Source organism: Mastigoproctus giganteus, chromosome 13 (genome assembly GCF_048544385.1).
Source record: "Mastigoproctus giganteus isolate SK-2022 chromosome 13, ASM4854438v1, whole genome shotgun sequence".
In the NCBI taxonomy this organism is placed as follows: Eukaryota; Metazoa; Arthropoda; class Arachnida; order Uropygi; family Thelyphonidae; genus Mastigoproctus; species Mastigoproctus giganteus.
The window spans coordinates 55,357,932-55,385,185 of record NC_143587.1 but is presented as its reverse complement, the minus strand read 5'-3'; the positions used below and the strand labels follow the sequence as shown (position 1 = coordinate 55,385,185).

The following is a 27,254-nucleotide window of genomic DNA, read 5'->3' as shown; positions in this document are numbered from 1 at the left end:
TTCTGTATACCGGTCATGGCAGTCTTAATTCTAAATTGTTCTCATTCGGATTAAGTAACACTCCTCTCTGCAGTTGTGGTGCTCAAGAAACTGTTGAGCACCTCGTCTTTCATTGTCCTCTGTATGATGATTTAAGACTGGACTTTCAACTTCTCACAAATGTATTCAATTGCTCTGAAATGCCAAGACTAGTTACCTGTCCTGAGTATTATGCTGCCTTCTCCACCTATGCGGAGAAAACCATCGATCGTAATTTTCGATGCGCAGAAAGATCAGGATTCAATCCCTGTAAGGGATGAAATTTACAGGACTATCAAATTACTATATTAGGGTTACCCGTAAATGATTACATTAGCCCGTATTCGTGTCTGTAAATTGCGTGTGTTCTCTGGTCGATTTTCCTGTTTTGCTGGACGAAAAAACTCCAGTTTCTGAGGGAAAAACCTTGCTATCTATGCCTGAGACCGACTAACTCAGCCACGGAGTGAAAAAAGCCCACTAAAGTTCCTCGCGTCATCGACGGGATTCGAACCCGGGCCTTTTCCACCCGGTGTGTGTAGGACGGTGACGATACCACTGTGCTACCCACGCAGACAATTTACAGGACTAACCTGCAACGTGCCTTCCCGGATACTGACCCAACAGAGCTCACAACTCCCAAGTTCCAAACTACATCCAGGTCAGGTGACTCCACTAACTGGGTGGTGGAACTCACTCCAACAGTCTGGCAGGTGCGGACACACCAAAATCGTATATATATATATACTGGTGTTCATACCGCTTTAGGGAGAACGTAGCGGTGTCAAAGTGCTTCCTCTGCTGTAAACTCGGTCATACGACCCACACCTGCTCCCTGAAGGAGCAAATATGTGAACACTGTGCCGAGAAGGGACATGGCTTTGAGTCCTGCCATAACAAGGCCAATCAACCCATCTGTGTTAACTGCAGGAGCCAGAAGCTTCCTCACACACACACACTCAATAAGAGACAACAAATGCCCTGTTTATATTAAACTGAAGAGTATGTACCAACAAAGTATCAATTATGGGTACTCTCCCTAAAATATATATAACGTAGGCAAACTAAAATTCCTACAGATCAACATCCAACGGGCTAAAGCTGTTGCTGCTCAGCTTATAAAGATTACAGAAGAGGAAAACATCGATGCCTTACTCATTCAAGAGCCCTACACCTATCTGAACAAAGCTAGGGGTTATCCCCTGACGTATAAAATTGTTCAGGCCCCTGACGCCGCACCCTGGGCAGCGGTAGTAGTCAGAAACCCGACTCTTACAGTGACACAGATTTCACATCTCTGCTCCCCATGGGCTGCTTGCACCCACATCATCTCCTCTGGGTGAGCTCTATGCAATATCCCTTTATTGCAGGCCCGGGGAGGACATCCTATCAGCAATTCAGTATCTTCAACACTTGCTGAGGGAGCTTAACGGAGCAAGGATTGATATTGCCGATCGCAATTGCCGCTCAGCCTGTTGGTTCAGTGAGACGCCGGAGCACAGGGGTACTGGAAATGGCGCAAGGATGGAGGAGTTTCTGGCAAACAATGGGCTGGACGTGGTAAATAGACCCAATCACCTACCAACATTTTCGAGTACATTATGGGAGTCCACCATAAGGTGTAAGGTATATTGTTGTCATGCGGCCCCAGGGGTTTCCCCCATCTCCGCGTTGCTTTCTTTGTGGGTGTACCAGTTTCCTGGGAATGCCAGAGGTTTAAAAGTGTGTGGGTATTGTACCTGTGTAATGTCGTGTACCGTTGTTCATCTGGTCATTTAGCCGCTGGACCCCTGCTGGAGCCCAGCGTTGCCCCACCTTCGCCCCGTGGAGGCAGACCAGGAAACACCAGTAGACTAAGATTTACTCTGGCAGGTCCTGCCGCTTAATTTCCTGAGATTTCGGCAGCTAGGACCTAAAAAAAAAAAAAAAAAAAAAAACTTATGTACACATACACATATATGCACATATACACAACAGTGATACATAATATATACGCATCCATGCAATCGTAATTACTTTGGATGTTTGCATACAGCACGTGTGCATGCATTCATATGGCAGGAGTAGGGCATTGCGTAGGATAATTAGGCCGAGACTGGGCGAAGATTATTTTTTTGCTAGATTAAATTTAGTGTGTAGGGCGCTCGCGTTGTGTATAGATAGAGTGGGGGAGGGGAGGAAGAAGGTTGGGAGGAAAAGGCAGAAGTATGGGGGACACAGAAGAGATTCCCCCAGGTGGTCAGTGAGGCATGCCCATGCCTCACCAGAAGGAAAGGTGGGGTAGCAGGGGGCGAGGCGACTGGTCATCTCGTCCTCCTGCCAGGAAGGGATATTAAAGGAGAGCCAGGCTAGTGCTTGGCTCAGGCGGCCAGAACAGCTGCTATTCATCCTTCATTCAGATTTTTTGTCTATCTTCATGGTTGCTTAGTAGTCCATCTTTGGTGTTATGCACATTTTGGCTTCTAGCCATTATGTGGCTAGTGTGCATTCAGGTCCCGTCTTCTTCTGTACAGGGCTTCAGCGAACTTTGAGAAGGCAATATATTCCTGTCTCCCATCCAGGAGGTGTTGTTCTCTATCTCTGGGCAAAAAAGTGATCCGAGTGATGAGTTGGCAGTGGAGGTCATCATAAAGCTGGCATTCATGCATGAGGTGGTGCCAGCTCTCCAGCTCTCCACAGCAGCAAGTAGGGTCATCTGTAATGCCCAGGGCTGTAAGTTTAGCCTTAAAGGCACCATGTCCTGTTAGTAGGAAGGTCGCGTGGAGTCCCGGCGTGAACCATGCTGGAGCCATTGGATAGAGTTTTCCAACGTTGGGGGAGAATCGTTTGGTGACTTCTCCCTTTGGGGAATTCTCCCATCTGGTTTGCCAGGTTTGCATGAAATGATTTGCAAGTCTCTTTTTCTCAGTCAAACGATTTGTGGTAGGATCTGCGTCGAAGCCGGCGAAGGTGCAGGCTCTTCCCTTGGAGAGTTCATATAATACTCTACATTTAGCTACTTCGAGGTCTAAAGGTAGGGTTCCCGCCAGCACCTGCAGCGCGTGGGTGCTAACTGTTCTGCAGGCCCGGGTTATAGCGAGCAGCATGGCTCTAAGGATAGAGTCGAGGATTCTGCGATTTACAGCCATGGTGACTTTGGGGTACCAAGCTCCGGAAGCATAGATAGCTATCGGCAGGAAGGCGGCTTTGTAAAACAGCTTGAGGGTCTTCTTTTTCAATCCCCAATCCCTTTTTGCGACTCTGGTAACAAGGGCTGTATAGCCCCGTATCTTCTTACGGATGTATTTCAAGTGTGCCTGGAAGCAGAGAGTGGGGTCCAGTATTACTCCCAGGTATCTAAGTTCCTTGGACAGTCGTAATGTGATACCATCAATCTTAATCTGTGGGGGTCTCCTGTAATCTAGGGCACCCTTGAGGAGAATGGAGTCCGTTTTGGTTGCTGAGATCCTAAGGAAGTGGATATTGGTCCATTCTTGTAGGATTTTAAGGGCATGATTTGCCTTTCTTTCTAGCTGGATTCTGCTGTTTCCCTCTATCATCAGGATGAGGTCGTCTGCAAAGGCTTGTGAAGACGCCTCTCCAATATCGGTATTTAGGAATTCATCCAAAACGATGTTCCATAACGTAGGTCCTAAAACGGAGCCTTGTGGACAGCCTCTGTTGATTTTTCTGGTGAGTATTTTATATGGAGCATTCACCATGATGAGTCTACTGGAGAGGTAGCTTTGGATTACTCGATAGAGTTTGCCTGGCATCCCACTCCCCCGAAGCCGGGCCAGGATGCTCGGCCACCAAAGGGTGTCGAACGCCCCAGCAAAGTCGATAGAGATAGCCAGGAAATATTTGTTTTCTGTGGCAGCTGCACGTGCAAGGACGTTCTTCAGGGCATCTACAGTCGACGTTCCCGGTCTAAAGCCGTACTGGTTTGGGGACATTAGGTTTGCCTGTAGGTAGTGAGCCTGTATTCTGGTTAACAGGAGTCGTTCCAAGAGTTTACTGCAGACTGTTAGTAGGGCTATTGGTCTGTAGGAAGTTGGTTGGTCTGGTGGTTTTGTCGGGTTTTTAATTATGAGTTTAATATTTGCTTTTTTCCAGTCCTTCGGATAGGTTCCAGTTTGGAGACATAGATTGAAGAGGTTCAATAGCATGTCAGGGGCTATCTCCACCACCTTCCTGATGATTTCGGGCTCCAAGAGGTCCGTACCCGGGCATTTCTTACTTTTAATAAGGTGCGCAGCCGTTTGTAGTTCCTCTATTGTGAAATCCGGTTCCCTGTCTTCTGTTCGGTAGTCGTCATTCTCTGTGCACGTCTTGATTTGTTGGGGTGTCTGTGGGTCTACATGAGGGTGGAAGGTTGCATCCAAAATATTGTTAACAGATGCCTCCCAAGAATTGGTAGCATCTCCCTGTGGTGTTATGGTGGTTGAAATTACCTCTCCCCTGGGAAGTTTATTAGTGGTTACTTTGTAGACCACCCCCAGGGGTCAGTGTTGCCAGTGGTTGCGACCAGATTTTCCCACGAGAGTTGTTTACTTCTGCGTATGAGCGAGGTGTACTGGTTTCTGGCCTGTTTGTAGATTTCCCGTAGTGCATCCACTTCAGGGGCAGGCCAGGAGCGTCTGGCTCTCTGGAATGCTTTTCGTTTGTCCTGGACTTCTCTTCGGAGCCTCTGGAGCTCCGGACTCCACCATGGTACAGCACCTGAGGCAGGTTTTCTTCGTTTTATGGCAGCATTCGCTGCTTTAGTAATGATCGCTGTGACTATTTTTTGGAGTTGGTCAGGGTCTTGGATTGTTTGAATTGCAGCTTGCTGTGTATCTTTTTCTGCTATTAGGGTGTCTCTGAATTGGTTCCAGTTTGCAGTGTTCACCGCATATCTCTGCAGCATTTTTCTCTCAGGATATTGTCTCTGATGGTCTCTGTTGAGTTGGAAGTTCAGGACCCTGTGGTCGGACGTTGTCCAGGCATCCTGAACCGTCCAGTCTGTTATATTGCCAGCAATGTTTCTAGTGGCTAGGGAGACATCGATGGTTGATTCCCCTCGTAGGTTGCAGTAAGTCGGTAGTTGATTAGGTTGGTTTAGCACTGTTATCGTTGATGTTGCTAGGAATTCCTCCAGGCGCTGCCCATTCCTTGTCCCCTGCCTGTCCAGGGTATGGCTGTACCAAGCTGGTGACCTGCAATTCACGTCCGCTCCTATTATTAGTTTCTGGTCAGGGAGGATATTTGTTACATGTTCTAGGTACCTTGTAGCCATCGTTATGTCCGCTCCAGAGCGCAATAAAGGGCTACGACGTAGAAGGCTCCCAGTGCTGAGATAAGATCCGCACAGACTGCCCAGGCCGTGCAGAGGTGAGTGATCCTGGTAGCTGTTATATCTGGGTTTCTGACCACAATAGCGGCCGAGGGGATTTCATTTTCAGGTTGTATGATCTTGTATTGTAGGGGGTATCCCCTTACTTGATTGGCGGCTGCGTATGGTTCTTGGAGTATGATGATATCTATATTTTCGTCGTCGGCTTTCATCCTGACCTGGTCGGCCACTGCCCTGGTTCTATGAGCGTTTAGCTGGAAGTATTTGATTACTTTAGTGTTGAATTGTTTATGGTGTGGTGCCATAATCTGTTCTGGATTGGGTCAAGCTCTTGTATTTTTGGTATATGGGACACATGCTGTCTCTGAGGGAATGGGAGGCATCCATTTTCTGACTTTTGCAGTTTGCACAAACGGCGTCTGTGCTCTTATTTGGGCAGTCGGTGAAGTTGTGGCCTTTGCCAGCGCAGTGGCCGCAGGTTCGCACAGCCTGGGAGCATGTGTGCGATGTGTGTCCGAACTTGCAGCAGTTGTAGCATTTGATGATAGCCACATGTTCGCGGAATCGGTGGCCGCTCCAATATATATAAACTCTAGTCTGATTTATAAGTATTTGCCAAGCCAGCGGGCTCAGTTCTACCGACCAATTGACTGTGCTCGAGGACTTGGTCTTGATGGTGTGCTTAGGTATCACATGATCATTTAGATTTTGATCTGGAAAATGTTTGGACAGATTTCTATCAAACAATTCTCTTGCGACCTCCTCGGGTTTGATATCCTTATCAAGGTCGTATATAAGGATGGAGGGCCCCTTCCTTCTTGGGGGTTCCGCTCTGAGTCCCAGGGTTGCTATCTTGGGGTTGGCTATTATTTCGTTTATTTCCTCTGTGGTCTCTGTTTCGATGACTACACCTGGATTCCTTGTCTTTCGTACCGATTTTATTTTCGTGGTCCTTAGGTCACCGGAGAGTTTATTAATTATTGCCTGCTTAATGCCTTCACTAGAATGTTTGTCCACTTTATTAAGGGGTCTCAACACTACAATGTTAGGTCGCCGAGTGGTGGATTTCTCCTTGGCTTGTATTGGTTGGGTGGCTGTGTGGTCACACTGAGCCGGTATCCTCAGCGCATCTGCATAGGAGGGAGTGCGCTGTGGCATATTTTTTGCTCCTCCTTCCTTATAAGCCTGCAGTTTAGCTGTGGCTATTTCAGATTCTAAGTATGTTTGGAATAAAACGGACTCCATTTTATTCCATAAAGTAGCAATTTGGCCTCTGAGACCTGCTGAGATTCTGTTGCTCTGGTCCCTAAATAGGTCTTCTAGGGCTGTCTTGAGAGTGCGTGCTTGATCCAAGGGGGATCCCTCTGGGAGTGCAGAGTCCAGGGGGGAATCCTTCGGCTTGGTTTCAACTTGTTTTCCTGGTTGTAGGGAGCCAGGATCATCATGAGCGTCCTTTGGTTGGCTCTGGCTTCTAGTTGCTCTGTCCGAATTAGAGACTATTTGATTTTTATTTTTTCTTTTAGCCAAAGGTGTCGGTTTAACTTCTTCAGTATGGAATTGGTGTTCAGGGTTAACTTGTTCACAGTCAGAGTCACAATCTTTTTCGTGTGGTTCTCCCATCAAGTTTGTATCCATTTCGGATTTTCGAAGTTATCCGGATTAGTGAGGTCTAGACGCGTTATTTTGTTTGAGGGCTCTGAGAGCTGTTGGAGGATATAAACCACTAGTCCATGGGTATATTTGTTGCCGTGTGATCTGCAGGCGAAGATTCGGGCTCTCCCCCACTGGCAGTATGGGGGGGGGGGAACAGCCTAGTATATAAGTGGCCCTAGGAAAACGGGGTTAATTTCTCTGGGGGTTTTTCTTGGCGCCGATAACAGTTGGGACATCAGTTTTTGCACTACACGTATATTTGCTAAGATCCATTCTGTTCACGGTATGTCTACTGCAGAGGGGAGGGGAAGACAAAAAATACATGTTTCACTAGCACAGTAACGGTAATTCAGCACAGATGATGGAACGCTCTTGCAGCTCGGGTTTAGCACAAGTTGGGGCACCTCCCCAGTCAAATGCAGGGTATTTACGTGGCCGCCGCTTTATATTGGCGCCTCTCTATATCCTTGCTGCCAGCCACATGGTGACCACTGCGGTCTCGCAAACAAAGGATATAGATGAAAACGCAAATAGCCTGCTAAATTCCCAGTTGAAATTTAAAAAATGTCTTACCGTGAGAGTCCACTAGTTGACTTCTTTAGTTGAGAACACTTTTTATGGCAATAACTATAATTAAAACGCATATTTAAGCACATTTTTCTTTAGCGTTGATCAGCACGTCCGACTAGTAAGGCAGCCCTCTAGCCGTGTTTTCGGAGTCCACCATAGACGTTACTCTATCCACGAGATCTCTGACATAGCACATCGCAGATTGGACGGTGAGAGACGGATGGTCTACCTCTGATCACCGCGCCATAACGTTCAACATTTGCAGGGCATTAACACGAGCGCCACAAGGCCGGGACATGCAACAAAAATATGCTGTAAAGAAGACGGAGTGGAACCTTTTTAAGGATGCCCTTACTAACTCAGCTCAACATATTCCAACTAATATCATGCAGACAACGGATCCTGACACCCATCAGCGACTACTTGCAGAGGCAATTGCAAAAGCTGCTAATGTATCCATCAAGCGCAAGGTCCCTGTCTCGGGAGCGGTCCCCTGATGGTCGCCAGAACTTCATGCCCTGCAGCGCCAGGTCCAACAGAAGAGAAGAGCGTTCCAACGTGCCAGAAGAACGTGGCCCCCGGCTGAAATAGATTTCTTACGGAACGAATACAAAGAGGTGCGAAACGCCTACAATGCAATGATCAGACAGCACAAAAAAACTGTCCTGGGAGCATCCGGTCTTCACCACTGGTAAGAAGGATCCCTGGAGCACGGTGTTCAGGATAATTACCAATAAACTGCCCGGAGGAGAAGTCGCCTGCTGTACCACCACCCCACAAGGAAACAAAACCTACAAACTGGAACCACTCAATGAATAGGCTAGACCATATCTACAAACCAGTGCCAGATCAAATCTCCACTGAGCAACAACAACTGTGCAGAGATAACGACAACTGGAGGAGCATTTCACAGCAATTGGAGGAGCATTTCACTGAAACGGAACTTTCCAAGGCTATTGCTAGAATCAGGAACAACAAATCCCCTGGCTTGGACATGTTCGAACCGGAAATAATAAACCGACTATGTGCCTGTGGTGCCCAGGAGACCTGGGATCACCTGATACATGACTGCCTGATATACGAGGATCTAAGATCTAGACTTATAACTCAGTTGCATTTCACCCCAAAGGGGCAGGAGCATACCTACTTGAGGACAGTGACACCTACACCTGAAACCCAACCAGGCAACAATTGAACGAAGCTGCTGGGAACGTGTGCTGGAACTGCCAAGACCTTGGACGCTCATCTACACTTGAATCGCTGAAGAAAACCCAAACTACCAAGGCTAAGCCACTATATTCCATCTGTCCCACGGATGGTATTACCGCAACTGCGAGACACTGGCTTGGAATCTGTCCGAATTCCTGAAGGCCCTCTTCCTGGACATGCCTTAATCTGGAGCGACCATCAAGATATTTATGAATGGGGCAGTCACATGGTCCCCTTTCTCCATGCTTCCTTGCATGGAGCTTTACATCCAACTTCCGGGGGGGGGGGAGGTGCCTTTGCCTGCCTCCTCTCCTCCTCGCCACCCCTCTTTTCTTTCTAGTGAGGCATGGGCATGTCCCACTGATTACAAAGGTCCATCTCCCTATTGACCCCCTTATTTCTATTTATTCCCCCCAGTCTTCAGTCTCCCCTGCCCTTACTTTTATCTTTCACAGTGCGCAGTCCCACACGTAAAAATTTATAAACATCAAAATTTAGCCCGACTTTCCAGGCACTAATATTATCCTTTCAGCGTACAAACCCAACTTACGTTCTTAAATTAATTAATTAGGCAAAACTGAACAGCGATATACCGTATAAATTTTTTTTTTTTTTTTTTTAAGTTCCTTGCCACCAAAATCTCTGCAAAGTAGGCGGAAGGATCTGCCAGAGAAACAAATGAATAAATGGATACACCTGGCTGGCCTCCCCGTGGCAGAGTATGGTAACGTCGGGTTCCATTAGGGGCCTGGCGACCAACAAGCCAGAAGAACAATGGGCACAACATATTACACAACACATGATCCACACACTTTAAATCTCCGGCTTTGAAAGAGTACTGTCCTCGATACAAAGAACATACGCGGAGATGGGGTAAATCCCTGGTGCTGTTAGACCAGAAAATACTCTATACTCTATAACTTATGCCCGGGATAGGCATAAGTTATAATCAGAAGGCAATCGGTGGGGGATATGGCCCTGGCGGGGCATGCCCCCACTGATCACCTTCTCTATAGTCCCCATATTTTTGTCTGTCTCCCCACTCTAACTAAAACGACAGCGTACGCCCTCTAAATTAACACAGCCAAATTATTAGCGTCAAAATTCAAACATCACTCTTATTAAACCATTTTGGCCTAATCAAACTATAGTGCTTATCCCTTTTTTTTTTTTTTTTTTTTACAATAGGCCCTTGACATTTAAATCTTCGTAAACTACATGGCAGGGCCTGCCAGAGTATGAAATATAATATGGAATATATATTGTGTACCTGACCTGCCTCCTCGTGGCAAAATATTGGCAACGCTGGATCCCATCAGGGGCTCAACGGCTAAATGGAAAGAAGATACAACGCACCACGATTATTACACTACAGAACAATACCCATATATACTTTTTATATCACTGGCCTCCACAGAGTACTGTGTTTCACAAACAATGCATACAACGCGGAGATGGGGGAATCCCTGGTGCCGTTAGACCCTAAATACTTTACACTTTATATGAGCTATAAAGTGAATCCCAGGACATAATATACAGGGTATCTCAAAAATACACGGCATAACTTCAAGAATGAGTCCCCCATATGTAGACAATAAAGATATTTTATATCAACATAGTTCTGGAAATGCTTGTCTCCCGAGTTATTAACCGGAATGTCTTATCTCCTGCAGGTGATTTCCTTCATCACAAGGTACTGACAGAATCTGGTGGTTTTCCATTCCGACCATGTACTCAAATCAGGAGCAAACGGATATGCACTTTATGTACGGTTTGGCGGACGGCAATTCTCTGGAGGCTCTTCGTTTGTAAAACGAAAGGTTCCCAGAACGAAGATGTCCAGACAGGAAAACGTTTGAAGGTATCCATCGCCGCCTTTGTGAATATGGGACCGTTACGCCTCGTGCTGTCGACGGACGACGGCCAAGATCTACGACTCCTGAAGTAGAGGAGGAGACTTTAGATGTTGTGCATGCCACTCTTGGAATCAGCACATGCAGAATAGGTAATGTAACTGGCTGTTCAACGTTCGACTATTTGGAGAGTGTTGCGAGGGCACCAACTGTATCCTTACCATCTGCAACGGATACAGGCCTTGTCACCAGCAGATTACCCTGCGCGAGTAATGTTCTGCCAGTGGTTCTTACAGCAGTGTGGTACAACTGCTCACTTTCCTGCTTTAGTGATATTCACAGATGAAGCACAGTTCACACGAGACAGAATCCAAAAATTTCACAATCAGCATGTATGGGCTGGGGGAAACCCACATGCAATTCTTCCATCACATCACCAACAGCGGTACAGCCTCAACATCTGGGTGGCTGTTTTTGGTGATAAGTTATTTGGGCCCCATGTACTTCCAAACAAACTCACAGGGCAGGCATCCAGAAACTTTCTTGTCTGCGCGCGTAGCACAGTGGTATCGTCACCGTCCTCCCCACACCGGGTGGAAAAGGCCTGGGATCGAATCCCGTCGATGACGCGAGGAACTTTAATGGGTTTTTTCACTCCGTGGCTGAGTTAGTTGGTCTCAGGCGTAGATAGCATGGTTTTTCTCCCCAGTTACTGGGGTTTTTTCGTCCAGCAAAACAGGCAAATCAACAATAGAACATACGCAATTTACAGACACAAATACGGGTTAATGTATTTAATTACGGGTAACCCTAAAATAATAATTTGATTTGATCCAGAAACTTTCTGGAAAACAACATGCCTAATTTCTCGGACGACACGCCACTGATCATTCGTCAACACGCACACTTCGTGCACGATGGTGCACATTTCAGCCACCTAGCCCGGAATTACCTGAATCGAAGGTTTCCTGGTCGGTGGATAGATAGAGATGGTCCAAAAAATTAGCCCCAGGGGTTCACATCTAGCGAGGATGGGCTTGGCACACCCAGGGTCCTTACCTGGATATCATCATTCTTCTCTTTCTTGGTGATTCCTTTCTATTTCTCTCTCTCTCTCTCTCTCTCTCTCTCTCTCTCTCTCTCTCTCTCTCTCTCTCTCTCTCTCTCTCTCTCTAGGACTAATAGATTAATAGTAGCCACTGGCAGAGATGAAAGTGATTCTTGCACTGCTTCTATTGTAATGAGCAGCAGCCTGGAAAACAAGATGCAGAGACTGATGGGAGTTACATAGGTTGTTGTAAACACATGGGTTGTGTTAGGGTAGCTAAGAATAGGAACATTTGCATGTATACTTGCGTGTACACCAATGCTAGGAGTTTGGTAAATAAATTTGATGAAATTGAGGTATTGCTCAAAACATCAAAGGCAAGGCAGATATTGTTGTGATATCAGAGACGTGGTGTCACATAGATATAAGGAATGCAGAACTGGAATTTGGTGGAGTACAATGTCTACAGAAAGGATAGACAGAATAGGAAGGGAGGAGGGGTTATGCTATTAGTTAAGAAACACATAAAATCCAAGGAAGTGAAGCCAGTCGACATCGCTGGACAGCGCAGTGTCGAGTTAGTTTGGTGTGACATAAGCATTGGGAGATCAAAATTGAGAGTAGGAGTGTGCTATAGGCCTAACGACTCTGATGAGTATAATAAGAAACTGTACAGGGAAATAGAGTGGGCCAGTAAATCACAGAGTCTTATAATAGGGGATTTTAATTTCCCAGATATTGACTGGAATTTGTGGGTTGGTCACTCACACACTAGCAGGGCTTATGTGGATTTATTGGATTATTCTTTTCTACATCAGCATGTTCGGGAGGCAACTGGAGGGAGTAATACTCTTGATTTGATTATCAGTAGTGATTCTTCATGCCTTAAGAATCTGCAGATAAAGGAACCACTAGGTGGCAGTGATCACAGTGTGCTGAAGTGGGATTTACTCAAAGACTGCCTCGATAGCATCAGCAAAAAATTCTTGCACCCTTTCTATTTAAGTGTATCCCATCCCTGTAGAAGCAGTCTCTCCTATTAACAAGTACAGACCAAGCCGAAAAAAATTCTACCCCTAGCCTTGCACAATCTTTCCAGGGTTAAATTGATCGACAAGGCTCTCATCGTATACTCCCTCCTATCGTGTCTGGGGAGAATTGCAGACACTTTCAAATTCAACCCTAATTCCCGGCTTTTTTTTTTTTCAACAGTGATCTGTACTTGTTAAGTAATTTGGGCATGAAACCAAAACTGACTGGCAAAGGTGATAATGTGAAATCACTCTTATTGACGCTATATGTTTACTTGGAAACTGTTGTTATGTAACTGAAACATTCCTTGTTGCTTGTTTAGTGCTGCACTGTAAACTGATTTCTCTGTTCTCAATATTTCCATATTGAGCGTGTCTCATGAAAAAATTAAAATTTCAAAAATTTAATTTTCGATAACTCGAAAAGTAAACTTCGAAAACAGCTTACGACAAATACCAGGGATTTTTTGTTTGTTTGTTTGTTTGCTTGATGAGGAAATTGTTCACTTTATAAAAATGAGCAATAAGATATACACTGGTGTGCAAAATTTAAGAACCATCTGGTTTTCACCTGTAGCTTCTCATGGGAGTGGCCTGGATGTGCGAAAAGCATACTTCATCATTTCTGTACCTGAAGAGGTACAGAAATGACGAAGGAAACAACACCAACAGAACAACGTTAAGGTCCCTCTGTAAACAAAATGGTATAGATGGACTTTATTTAAAATGGCAACATCGCATTGGCTGCCATAATACAGATGCATCACTGCCAAAATCGTAACAAAGGGAAGAGGTGGTCCTCAGTAGGAGATATGGCCACCCCTAATGTTGATGCAGGCTTTGCCCCACCTGTCCATACTTAGAACAATGTTGTTGATAAGTTCTTGCAGTAATATCGTCCATTCCTCTCACAGCGCCGTATTCAGCTGGTGAACATTTTCGGGTGGGTGTGCACATGCCGCTAGACGTCTCCTCAGAGCGTCCCATATGTGTCCGATGGAATTTAGATCGGCGGGAACGGCGAGATCGGCAGGCCAATCCATACAAACAATGTCCTCACTTTCCAAAAGCATATCAACAGCTACAGTGCATTGGGGTGTGGCTTTATCATCCATAAACACGAACTCGGAGCCAATGGCACCTCGGAACAGACACACACGGGGAAGTATTACCTCAGTACAGTAGCGTCCACCGGTTACAGTACCGCCTTCTAGTATCTTGAGTTGTGTACGTCCATCCAAGATAACGCCTCCCCAGACGAGAACACTTCGACTGCCATATCGATCCCTTTCAGTGAGGTTTGCGGGGTGATACCCTGTGCCACCTCTCGCCAGATTAGCCGACGTCCAGAATTGCTGCTGAGACTGAATCTACTGTCATCAGTCAAGAGTATCTTAAGTAAAGCTTTTGTGGTTGCAACCTTTAGAAATAGTGTTGGTCCTTAAGTTTTGTACACCAGTGTATTTGTGTAGAAAAAAAAATAATAAAATAAATTATAAATATATTGGCATTAATTCATGTCGTTCTCACAATAAGCAGTCCCTTCAGTTCAGGCTTAGGATTTTACACTAGCCGTATAAGTCTACCTTAAAATTTTAGATGATTTTTTAGTGCTTCAAAAGTCAACTTATACGCTGGAATATACACTACCTATTTTAAAATTTCAATTATGTTGTAGGAACATCAGCAACTAAGGCTATATTGCTTCTCATATACTGTCGGTAAATTGCATGTTCTCTGGTCGATTTTCTGTTTGCGGGACGAAATAATCGGGTTTCATGGAGTCAAAAAACGTGCCATATTCGCCTAAGCCGGCTAACTTAGGCAGAGGTGAAGGTGATTCTTGCACTGCTTCTATTAGAATAAGCAGCGGCCTGGGACGAGGGGTGCCAGGGCAGGTTATGCCGTTTTGTCAATTTTTTTTTTTTTTTTTGGCTGATGCTACATAAGCTGATACACTTGCTTTCTTGAATCACATGCCACTACTACTACTACTACTACATTGCGAAAAAGGCCCATGAAAATTCCTCACGTCATTGACCGCACGTTTTTTCCACTCAGTGTGGGAAATACAACAACCTACCAACTAAGCTACCCACGAAGGCTTCAATATTACGTGGGGTACAAATGGTCTAGAAAAATAACTTTCAATTTAACAGACATTGGCAAATAACGGAAACTCTTTCCCCCCAATTAGTCCGTGAAATCGAGGGTTTGCTTTACTTCGTTTTCATAGTATTCAGCATCATTGACCATTTCACTATTTCTTTTATTTGGCTATGAAAACTTCTGTCTTTGGTTTTTAATCAAGACAACTATTCGAAAAAAAAAAAATACATCAAGTGCACTCAGAATTTATCCACTGAAAAATTAGGACTGAATCGAGTACTGCTTCTGTCTTGTTTTTGAACCGAAACTGCAGTTTAACTGCGCATTTGCTCCAGCTTGCCGAGCGAGGTGCTAAAAACTATACGTAATATGTACAAGAAATTGAGACTTAACGCCATCTGTCGTCCTTTGATTATTCAAATTACTTCCGGTTGTGTTAGCATAAGGAATTATTATGGATGCATTGTAGGTTTAAATTTTAAAGTTTTTGATTATGAATGCCATTTATATAAAATTATATGAGCGTAGTATTTCTCATTAACGGTATTCACATATAATTTATATTCTTTAGAAGTGCATTCTGCTTACTTTATAAAATTATGAATAATATAGTTACTATCACTAGTGGAAATTGCTCTGCAGTTATTAATTTATTTGGTAAGTTATTGGTAGTGACGCTACTGAAATTCTAAAAATACAGAAATTTTTATAATAACCAAGTCCAGTGGTTTTTGTCTTGGAGGAGGAGCATTTTTTATAGCATATGTTAGAACAGTGCCTTTCGAACTTTGGTCCGCTGAATCCTTTTTGCAAATCTAAATCTTCCGCGGAACCCTAGTAACTTTACAAACGGTAGCAGTGATTTCGTTAATAATAAATTAAAGTTAGTAATTCATGTGTACATATTATATTTCAAAAAAATGAATGGCGGAAAATTAATGGAACAGGTTATACTTCAGATTATGGGTAAAACCTCTGGAGGAAGTGGCTTCTTTTGCTTGAATTCGCCCAGAATTACTGGTGTAAACTAACATAACCATTTGTTAATTTGTTCCGACAAGGTGTATTGAATTTGTTCCGACAAGGTGTACACATAATCTGGAGTCCATCCTCCAGTACACTATATCTGCCCAATGGGATTTCATTCTTTGAGTTGTGGGATAAGCTAGTCCTTCAGTATAGCTATATAAGAGTTATGATTCCCTAGTCCTTCAAAAAATATGCTCAAACAGATGACATTGCTACTCACAACATGACATGTGATGGGCAGTGCTCTAATTCCTCATAATGATTTGTTTTGCTTCAGAAATAAATATTTCAGTTCTATAAATTGCAATAAATGGCATATTCATCTGGAAAAAAAATTAATTACCATATTCTGGCAGTATCACAAATGTGTCAAGTAAAAGCTGCAGTTCTTTTCTGATGTTTACTAACATAAATAAGCTTGATTGTTTTTAAATCCCACTTTGTGTCTGCTCAAAGTTGCTAGTGGATTACAAAGTTCAGCTGATCTTTTTTAGAGTGATTTTCTGGGAGGCTGTGTAAATGTGAGCATTGTTGCTTTTATCTACTGGGGGGAAGGGGGGTGGTATTCCACATCTGGGGTTGTCCAAAATTCTTTCTGGTGAAAATCGTTTGTTCTTGCTATAGGATACTCAGTTTTATTGGCGTATTTATGCCATTCTTTCAAAATAAGTAAAAATAAATTGTAACACTAAATTAAAAAAATACAAATGAATAGGTAGAAATTGGTACAGACATGCCAAAGTTTTGAAAGCAGACATGTAATTTCATTTTTACTGCAAAATGTTTATTTTTGTAATCAGAGCAATTTTTTTTTTTTTTTTTTGTGATCCCCAATAATGAGTTGAGAAGGCAGATAAAACTTTACACCAAACTTTGAATGCCTATAGGTTTAATTTTTAAGAAATCCATATGGAAGAACATTGTCTTGGAGAACAGATAGAGAAAAATGAAGAAAAACCATTTCAATGGAAACATGAATGGATACTGGCAATTTAAATCCACATATTAATCAGAGATTTGGGGAGTGGGGAAAGAGAGAGAGATGGAATTAGGTTGGTGTTCTGGCCACGGGCACTTCTTTACTAATTGCTAAAACTATTGTGACCTCCAGTTACCAGGAACAAAAAAACTGAAAAAGTGAACCCATGTGCTTCATTTTTAAATTGATCCTATTTACATAGTAATGAAAAGTATGAAAATTATGAATTAAATTTTTTTATACAGTAAGGCCCCCGTATCCACTGGGGATCTACCATGGATAGCTGAAACTGCAGATATAAGCAAACACTGGCTGATCCCATATATAATGTGATTTTCTTGTACATATATATGTATAATAAAGTTTAATTGATAAATTAAACATACAGTAAGACATTACCAACATTAAATACAGTAATAATAAAGTACAGCAGACTCTCGATTAACCGGGACACTTCAAGACTCCAAATTAAAAAAATAAATAAATCAACCAGAAATAATAAAATTCAAGTAATAACTAGAATAGGTATAAACAGATATTTTGCAAGTCGTAAATAAGCGACAAGAACCGGCATTATAAGTCGTCATAACAGTAATAACATATTAGTGTTATCTTGCAACCCCCACTGTTTCACACCCGTCGCTCAAAAAAAAAAAAAAAAGAAGAAATGTTTAGTTTGTTTTAGTGCATCGCATCGATTGTTGTGTTCTGTCGCACCGCAAAAAGACAAATTTTGTTTCGTTATTTATGTCAGGGATGTTGGAATTTTTTTTTATAGTAACTATTTTTTTTTTTTTGTTTAGTAATTGTGAAAATGATGGGCAAACGCAAGAGTTGGGTATTTAAATTAAACAAAAACTTGAAATTATTCAAAAGTTTGAAAACGGTGCATCTGTTAAATCGCAACCGACACTGTAAAAAATAAAGGGAAGCTATTAGATTTAAAATCGATATCGTAAAAAATAATGGAAAGCATTGTATTGACATGTGAGTAGTACGTGTTAAGTTTTTTTCCGTGGTTAACCATGGGTAACTGATTCAGTGGATACGGGGGAACAACTGTATTAAAGTTTGAATATCCCAGAATTGGTGATAGATTTCAAGGAAATAAGAGATCCATTTTCCACCAGAGATCGTGGAAGATCAGGATACCACTTGACAAACATTAGTAATAACATATTCATATCTGTTTGCTCACTGCATCTCTGTGCATAAATAATCTATTCATTACAGTCATTTAGCCTATAGTATGCTTCCATTCAAGTTTTTCTTTTTGCACTTTTGCAGTAGAATTACTTAAGCTTATCTCAACAGTTTTCATCTGTTGGATATGTTCATCTTGGCCTTTATTATCTGTGTCCAGTAATGGCCCAAGATAGCTGTTAATATGAAATAATAATATCACAGAGTGATATTATTATTTCATATTAACAGCTATCTGAAGTATATGTTCAGGGCAGGAATGGTTATATGAGATGTGTGTCAAGAAGAGCTTAAGTGAACACAGTTTCACTATAACAGTATGTGTTTTTGGAAAGGAAATATTGTTATATTGTCTTTAAAACTATTTATCCACATAATTGTTAATTATATACAATAAATATTATATATTATATAATAAATTATATTATATTTATTATATAATAAATAAATTTATATAAATATATAAATTATATAAAAATAATTTATATAAATATAAATTTATTATATAATGAATATTATATATCATATATAATAAAAGATAATGTATTCTTCTTTAGGGGCAACTGTGCAGTCATGGAAAGTAGATGGACAAGAAATGTTGTTTGTGAGGTGAAATTTTTTTTATCTTCTACTGCCATATGTAATTCTGTGTATGAAAATTAAAATTTTGTTTTAATTATAAAGTCTAAGTCATATGAGTAAAATAGATGATGCTTTAAGAATTTATACACTTAATATGGTACAATCACTTCTGTGAAAATTCACTTTACATTTATGAAGATAAAAGGTAGAGACATTACTTTTTTGGTATGAATTAACATGTTTTCATGTTAAAATGTCGTGAAGGGATCTAATTTTTCATTGAAAGGCATAGATAAATTAGCCAAGATAAATTAGCATTATCAGAGACATACGATGCAAGAAAGCAAACTTATGCAGCATCAGCCAAAAAAAAACCAAAAAGCTCCCATTTCACCCCTCCATTTTTTCCAAATGCCTGTCCAGCTCAGCCTTAAATTTATTTATGCTATCAGCTTCCACAACAAAAGATGGAAGTCTGCTCCACCAATACTACCCACTGGCTAAAGGCAAATTTCTGCACATCTATTCTACAACTGTCTTTCCTCAGTTTGAATCTGTGTCTCATCAGGTTCTTAATCTGAGCAAGAGGAAGAATCCCATCAGCATTCAGCTTGCTCAAACCATTCAAGACCTTATACACTTCAATCAAATCACCATTGCTCCAGGTGCTGCCATTTTCAGAACTTAAGCCTTTCTTCATAAGAGCACCCTTTGTTCCCTTCACCAATTTTGTTGCACTTCTTTGTACTCGTTCTAGCAACTGTACATCCTTCCTAAAATGAGGCCTCCAGCCTCCAGACCTGTACACAGTACTCTAGGTGTGGCCTGACCATTGCCTTGTATAACAGGATAATCACATCCCTGTTCCTGCTAGCAAATTCCTATATATCATTGACAAGACTCCATAACCTGCACTGGCAGCCCGTCTGCATGGCTCAGCAAACTTCATATTTGACTGCACAATTACCCCCAGGTCTTTTTCACTTTCCACTTCCCTGAGTGTAGTACCACACAGTTAGTACGTTTCTCTTCAGTTATTGCTACCCATATGCAGTACTTTGCATTTGTCAATGTTAAACTTCTGTTGCCACTTCTCAGCCCATTTGCCCAACTTATCTAGATCCAGTTGGAGCAGCATATTGTCTTTACTGACATTAACAACCCTGCCAGCCTTTGTATCATCTGCAAACTTGGACATTAAACCTGATATACCTTCATCAATATCATTGATAAATATGCAAAACAACAATGGGCCCAACACCGAACCCTGTGGAACTCCACTAATAACATTTGTCCACAGAGAGCAGTGTCCCTTGATTACCACTCTCTGTTGCCTCCCACTCAACCATCTTTTTATCCATTGTAGCGACTTACCGTTAATGCCATACCTCTCCAATTTGTACAGCAGTCTTCCATGTGCAACAGTATCAAAAGCTGTCCTGAAATCCAAGTATGTGATATCAAAATTATTTTTGGCATTTGGTTCCTTTGTGATCACATCATAGTATCCAAACAAATTGGTCAGACAAGATCTCCCTTTAACAAACCCATGGTGTGTCTTAACTATTAATGCAATCTTGTCTAGATGATCCTGCAATGCTTCTTTAACCAGTGATTCCATTATTTTCCCGGAACATAATTTAAACTAACAGGTCTATAGTTACTTGTGTCACCTTTTGAACCTACTTTGTGAATTGGTGATACATTTGCATACCTCCAGTCCGTGGGGACCTCTCCAGACTCCAAGGAAGCTCTCATAATTATGGGTAAGGATTTGCTTACTTCCTTTGCTGCCTCCTTAATATAACTGGATAGATCCCATCCACCTCTTTTGGGTGCCTTTTTTATGTTTAACTTCAACAATTTCTCCTCCACTTTCTCTCAGTTATTACAAAATCACTTAGCTCCCTGTTAAGAGTTTGATAAACTTCTGGCATTCCCCTCATTGAATAACTCCTCATGTGTGAGTGTAGATGCAAAATACTCATTCAGTTTATCAGCTACCTGAGCATGATCATCAATAGTCAACCCATCTATGTTAAGTGGTCCAATCTGATTTAACCCTTTCCTTCTAGAGTTTACATAAGTAAAGAACTCTTTGCTGTTTTTCTTTGCATCCTTTGCCAAGGATTTCTGGTAATCTGCCTTTGCCTACCTAACCTCCTTTGTGACTTGATTACAATCTAGTTTATATCTGCCATAGGCTTCTGTCACTTGATACTTTATATGCATTCCATACATTTTTCTTCTCTGCCACAACCCTCATTAGTTCATCTGACATCCATTTAGGCCTAAACCTTGAACAGTATTTCTTAGTTGGAATGAAAAGCCTAGTAGCCTCCAAAATGAAGGCTTCCCATTTAGAACTGAACGTTGGTAACATCATCAATTGATCCCACTGTACAGAATTTAAAAACTGTCTGAGACCCCTGTAATCACCTTTACGAAATAGCCCTTCCCTTTAGCCTTGATGGTAGTTACATCTGTAAGTAATTCCTACATCAGTACATTGTGATCACTGTCACCCAGTGGTTCCTTTATCTGCAAATTCTTAATGCATGAATAATCACTGCTGATAATCAGATCAAGATTATTACTCCCTCTGGTCACCTCTCGAACATGTTGCTGTAGAATACAGTCATCCAGTTAATCCACAAAAGTCTTGCTAGTGTGTGGGTGACCAAACCACAAGTTCCAGTCAATATCTGGAAAGTTAAAATACCCCATTATAAGACATTCTGATTTATTGATCCACTCTATTTCTCTGCATAATTACTCATTATACTCATCAGATTCATTAGGCCTGTAACACACACCTATTCTCATTTTTCCTTTCCCATTGTGACAGAAAGTTTCCTTTCTGTGTGACAGAAAGGAAACTTTTTGGTGTGACAGGAAGTTTCCTTTCTGTCACACCAAACAGACTCAACATTGCATTGTTCACCAACATCAATTGGATGCACTTCCTTAGATTTTGTGTTTCTTAACTAACAGCATAACCTCTCCTCCCGTCCTGTTCTGTCTATCCTTTCTGTACACATTGTACTCCCCAAATTCCAATTCTGCACTGCTTATGTTTGTGTGGCACCACGTCTCTGATATCCCAATAATATCTGCCTTTGATGTCTTGATTAACTATACTCCTAGCATTGGTGTACATGCAAGTATACATGCACCTGTATCTACTCTTAGTTACCCTAACACAGCCCATGTATTTATTTGTTCCACTATGAATATATAAATTCACAGTGGAAAAATTTAAAAGTGATCTTTAATTTTATTTTACAGTACAGTATTTACAAAATCCAAATATGGCCTATTTCCTATGACAAAATCAAAAAGCTTTTGTCATAGCTTCAAAACAAAATACACAATGTATAATACAATACAAATAGATAACACATTCTCTGTATTCTGCTGGTTGATTATTAGACCCAGAATCAGTAATCAGACATAAACTTAATGTGACTTGCATAAATTGTTTATGCAATTTATTTATTTGTTAAAAAAATATATATTTTAATGTTTAATGGTTAATTTATTAACCACTGAACATCTCTGAACTCTATTCTCTAATGCAACTTTATATTATAGAAATCTATTCTATAATCTCTGAACTCTATTCCAGAGCTGAAAGAAGTAGTCAAACTAACAAAGAAACAAGACCTAAATATTGTTTTGGGAGATCTGAATGCTAAGGTTGGAAAAGGCAGATCTGGTGAAACTGTAGGAGAATTTGGTCTAGGAGCAAGGAATGAAAGAGGGGATTGGTTGATACAATTTTGCCAAGAGGAGAAATTGATGATTGCTAACACCTGGTTTCACCTTCCCAAGAGAAGGCTCTATACACGGAAGTCACCCCTAGACAGTACACAAAATGTGGTCAAAAACCAAATTGACTATATCATGATCAATCAGCATTTCTGGAGCAGTATTAAAAGCACCAAGACATACCCCAGTTTAGATACTGATTCAGACCACAATCCAGTCATAACCGAGATCAAGATGAGATTGAAGGCTATTAGGAGAAAGCAACGATGAAGAAAGTTGACTTAGAGAAGTTAAAAAAACCAGAAACATATCAGTTAATAAAGACATGCCTTAACGAAAGAATGCAACAAATCAGTAGGTAGGAGGAGAGAGGAGTGGTAGATCTTTGAAAGAGTTTTAAATCTATTGACTGAAATGAGCTCAGAAGTTCAAGGTTATGGAAAATGTCAGACATTTTCCATAACCTAAAATCATTTTCCATCCTGACTGAATGACAGATAGTTTTGACACTCATGGAGAAGCACAGGGCATTTAAGAACTGCAATGCACTAAGGTACAAGGAAGTGAATACACTGATTACGAACAAAATTAAAGGAGCTAAAGAGAGCTGGATCACAGAAAAATGCAGAGAAATAGAAGCATTGCAAGAAAAACTTGATGATTTCAATCTTCACAGAAAGACTAAAGAGATTTCAGGAATTAATAGAAGGAAACAACTAACTTCAATCTGAAATGACAAAGGCGAGATTATCATGGAAGAATCAGAAAAACTAGACGTGTGGACTAAATACATAAAAGACCTCTTCGCCGACAGTGAATGTGATAGATGACAACGATGTAGTGGTAGGGCCATCCATCCTAAGATCTGAGGTGAAGAGGATGATTAAATCAATGAAGAAGGGAAAAGCTAAAGGACCTGATGAAATCACAGTGAAAATAGTCAAATTTCTTGACTACAAAACACCAACATTCTTGTTGAATTATTTAACAGAATTTATGACAGGCAACATCCCTTAGGACTGGCTGACATCAACGTTCATCACCCTTCCCAAAAAAACTAAACACCAGGACTCGTGGAGACTTCATACTAATCAGCTTGATGAGCCAAGTCCTCAAAATGTTCTTAAAAATAATTCAAAATTGGATTTTCAGAAATTGTGAGGATTCAATGGACAATGCCCAGTTTGGATTTAGGGAAGGACTGAGTACAAGAGAAGCACTATTTTGTGCCCAGGTCGTTGTGCAGAGAACAAGAGATTGATGCTCACCTTTATTTTATTGACTTTGAGAAGGCCTTTGGTTGAGTCCAACTCACCAAGCTTGTCAGGATCCTTGAGGAGTCTGGCCTGATGAAAAGGATATCCGAATAATCAAGCACCTCAACAGGAACCAAACAGCATCTGTTGTAGTTGACAGCAGAAAGACAGAAAACATTAACATTGAATGTGGAGTGAGGCAAGGATGTGTACTCCACCCCCGCACGCCTCCGTAGCCAGGTGGGAAGGAGCAGCAGTGCATATCACACGCTTCTTGATTACACCGGGGTTCAAGCCCATCACCACCAAATACGGAGGATGCGGAAAGGTCAGGGAATGATCACCGCATATTCCCGGAGCAATATGGCCTTAGTTGCTAATGCTCCTAAAAACCAAATAACAAACAAACAATGGCGCCTCCGTAGCCAGGTGGGAAGGAGCAGCAGTGCGTAGCACATGCTTCTTGATTAGACCGGGGTTCGAGCCCGTCACCACCAAATACGGAGGATGCGGAAAGGTCAAGGAATGACCACCGCATATCCCGGAGCAATATGGCCTTAGTTGCTAATGCTCCTAAAAAAAAAAAAAAAAAAAAAACAAACAAACAAACAAACTCTCCCCCTACCATTTAAAATTTACTGAGACGTCATCTTCAAGAGAGCATTAGATGGAAGAAATGAAGGAATATCTGTCAATGGTAGAGTTATCAACAACCTTTGCTATGCAGATGACACTGTACTTTGTACAGCTAATACGCAGGACTTACAGGTACTCCTCAATTGTGTGAGTGAAGAAAGTGAAAGAATGGGCCTCGGGATTAATATCAACAAGACTAAGTTCATGATCCTTAATGAGACAATGCCAACACCACCCCTCATGTTAAATGGAAGGCTGATAGAGTTAACAAAATTAAATATCTAGGCTGTTGGATCAATGACAAAAACGAACGAAAAAAACGAAATAAAAGCAAGGATTGAAATGGCCAGGCAGTATTTTCTTAAAATGAAACCTGCATTGTGCAATGGAAACCTGGATCTTCACCTTAAAACCCAGATGATGAGATGTTACATTTGGTCAGTTTTGTTGTATGGTGCTGAGACAGGGACACTGAAACTTAACACCTTAAAAAAAACAGAAGCATGTGAAATGTGAACATACAGAAGAATATTAAAGATACCATGGACAGCAAGAATGACCAATGAATGTCCTGCAGAGAACTGGGAAAACCCGGGAATTACTGAAGGACATAAAGGAAAAAAAAACTGCTTATCTTGGACACCTTAATAAGGAACAACAAATATGCAATTCCACGGCTAATTATTGAGGGGTGAATGGAAGGAAGAAGAAAGTTTGGGAGAAGACGTACATTGTGGCTTGATAACATTAAGAATTATACAGGACTGAAGACCGAGCAGCTGTTGAGAGCTACCAGAGACAGAGAGAGATTTGCTGTGGTGGTTGCTGACCTCCATTAGGAGATGGCACACAGAGAAGAAGAAGTCTATTCTCGGTGATAAGCCTTTCTCATTTGCATTAGAGGTGCACCGAAGTTCGGCCTTGGCCTCGGCCATCAGAAGGCCAAATAGCTGAATATCTACATCTTTTTCTTATTGAATTAAAAAATCTGTGTAATAGATTGTTTAATTTACAATAAAGTAGAACCCCCAAATATGTGGCCTCAAAATTCGCATGTGTCAGTTTCATCAACTGTTTCTGCAGTTTATGAAGTAAAATAAACAATTTACGAAATAAATTATCTGTTTAATTTCTCTTGGGCATTTTGGGAGTCTTCCAGCAGTGCCATCTGTTGTTGAGTAATAGCACTATGCGAAGAAGAGCAATATTGAATTGCGAGTTTTCGTACTAAAACCTAAAACTGCAAAACAACAAAGCAAAAGTAATTTGTGTGTTTAAAAATAATTGGTGGCTTATAAAATCATTTCAGCAAACAAATTTATTAAGTTCCTTCTAGAAAACATGTTACAGAAAAAATTTTTCCTGATGTACATTCTGCTGTGTTCAAAAAGGTTAATGATCTTATAAAATGTGTCACTTCTGTATCTTATACAACAGATTTGGACATTCACAAACAACCAGAAATCTTTCTTAAGTTTGACAGCACAATGGATTAATGATGAATTCAACTATGCTTCTGCTTTACTTGCTTGCCAAGAGATTTCTGGGTCTCATACAGTTAGCAATGTAGTGAAGCTGATTGAGGAAATATTTATGGAATGGAAAATTAGTAAAGAAAAGTGTCATGCAATAATTTAACCATGTAAACCATTGTGATATGAGCCTCCATTCCAGAGGTAAAAATTGATCTGCGATTACAAAACTTTACTATTATGAAGTGAGAAATGAAAATATATTTTAACTTTTTACTATAATAAAAATATGTCAGATGTAAACATTATGCTTAAATCCATGAAATAATATTTCAGTTAACATTTCTGTGCCATCATCCACATCACTGACTTTCATTTATTGTTAATATGTGAATAGTCCCTTTCAACAAGGTACCTAATGCATTCTAGATGTAACTAGAAGCGAAAATCATATTATATGCCTTATAAATAAACTTAAACTATATTTATTTTTTATTTATTTAATTCTATTTAGGCCACGAGCCTTTCAAGAAAAAGTCCTATTTGAAAATTCTTCATATCTTGTGAAGATTAATTAAAAGCAGTGTCAACTATGCCACCTCAAAATTTTAAGAGGTGGAAAAACAGCAAAGTCATTTATGGCATCTATGATAAATCATCTTCGATCTCGACATCATAAAGAGTATAAAGAGTTTGAAGAATGGAAGAAAGAATTAGAGAAAAACGAGGTATCTAAAACACAATGTGTTTTCACTAATCAAATTTCAAAACAACAGACTTTACAAGAATGCTTTAAGAAGATAATTCCTTATAGTTCTGAGTCTATGGAGGCTAAAAATTTAAACAAAAAGCTTGTTGAAATGATTGCTATAGATTGTCAACAATTTTTTAAAATAAAAAATTTTTTTATTTTAAAAAATTAAATACTCTTCCTTGAACTTTACACACTTTCACCACCATTGTACTCATGCATTAAATACTTCTTGCAAGCCATTTTTTGAAAGACTGGGAAGTGCTTCCATTGTGGCTCTGCAAGCATTGTCAGACACAAAATGCTTGCCTTTCAGATGTGGAAACAGGAAGAAATTACATGGGGCTAAGTTCAGTGAATAAGGGGAATGTGGCAGAATCTTGGCACCTATGGCAGTGATCACTGGCTGCACAATATTAGCTGTGTGGGGTCTAACATTTTCTTGATGGAGAAACCACCTTACACTGGAATGTTCTTGATGTTTTTCACGAATGACGCAGCAAAGTTTGACTCGGAGAATCTCAGAGAATGCTTCCTTATTCATAGTTGTTCCCTGAGGCACAAGGACCATTTGTTTGTCAGCCGAACAAGAAGCTCGAAATTTATTAGGTCTTGGTGAATCAGAATGCTTCCACTTGCTGGACTGTTGTTTTGTCTCTGGACCATAGTGAAAAATCCAAGTTCATCACAAGTCACTATTCGATTTAAGAAGTTTTGACACTGTTTCTAAATTAGCATTAGCATTAGTAGAGGCATTTGATGCAAGAAAG

General features: G+C 41.0%; 1 protein-coding gene across 2 annotated transcripts in view; it reads left to right on the top strand.

Moving 5' to 3' along the window:
* The first annotated feature begins 15,227 nt into the window (after nt 1–15,227).
* Nucleotides 15,228–27,254, top strand: part of LOC150076070 (uncharacterized) — a 102,744-nt gene continuing 90,717 nt past the window's right edge. Inside the window, exons 1-2 of one of the 2 annotated variants that reach the window (XM_090388003.1) lie at nt 15,228–15,270; nt 18,574–18,625. In XM_090388003.1, the coding sequence (XP_090244129.1) occupies nt 15,264–15,270; nt 18,574–18,625 (59 nt within the window). In that variant the 5' untranslated portion in view covers nt 15,228–15,263. The other variant, XM_090388002.1, reaches the window with a different exon arrangement.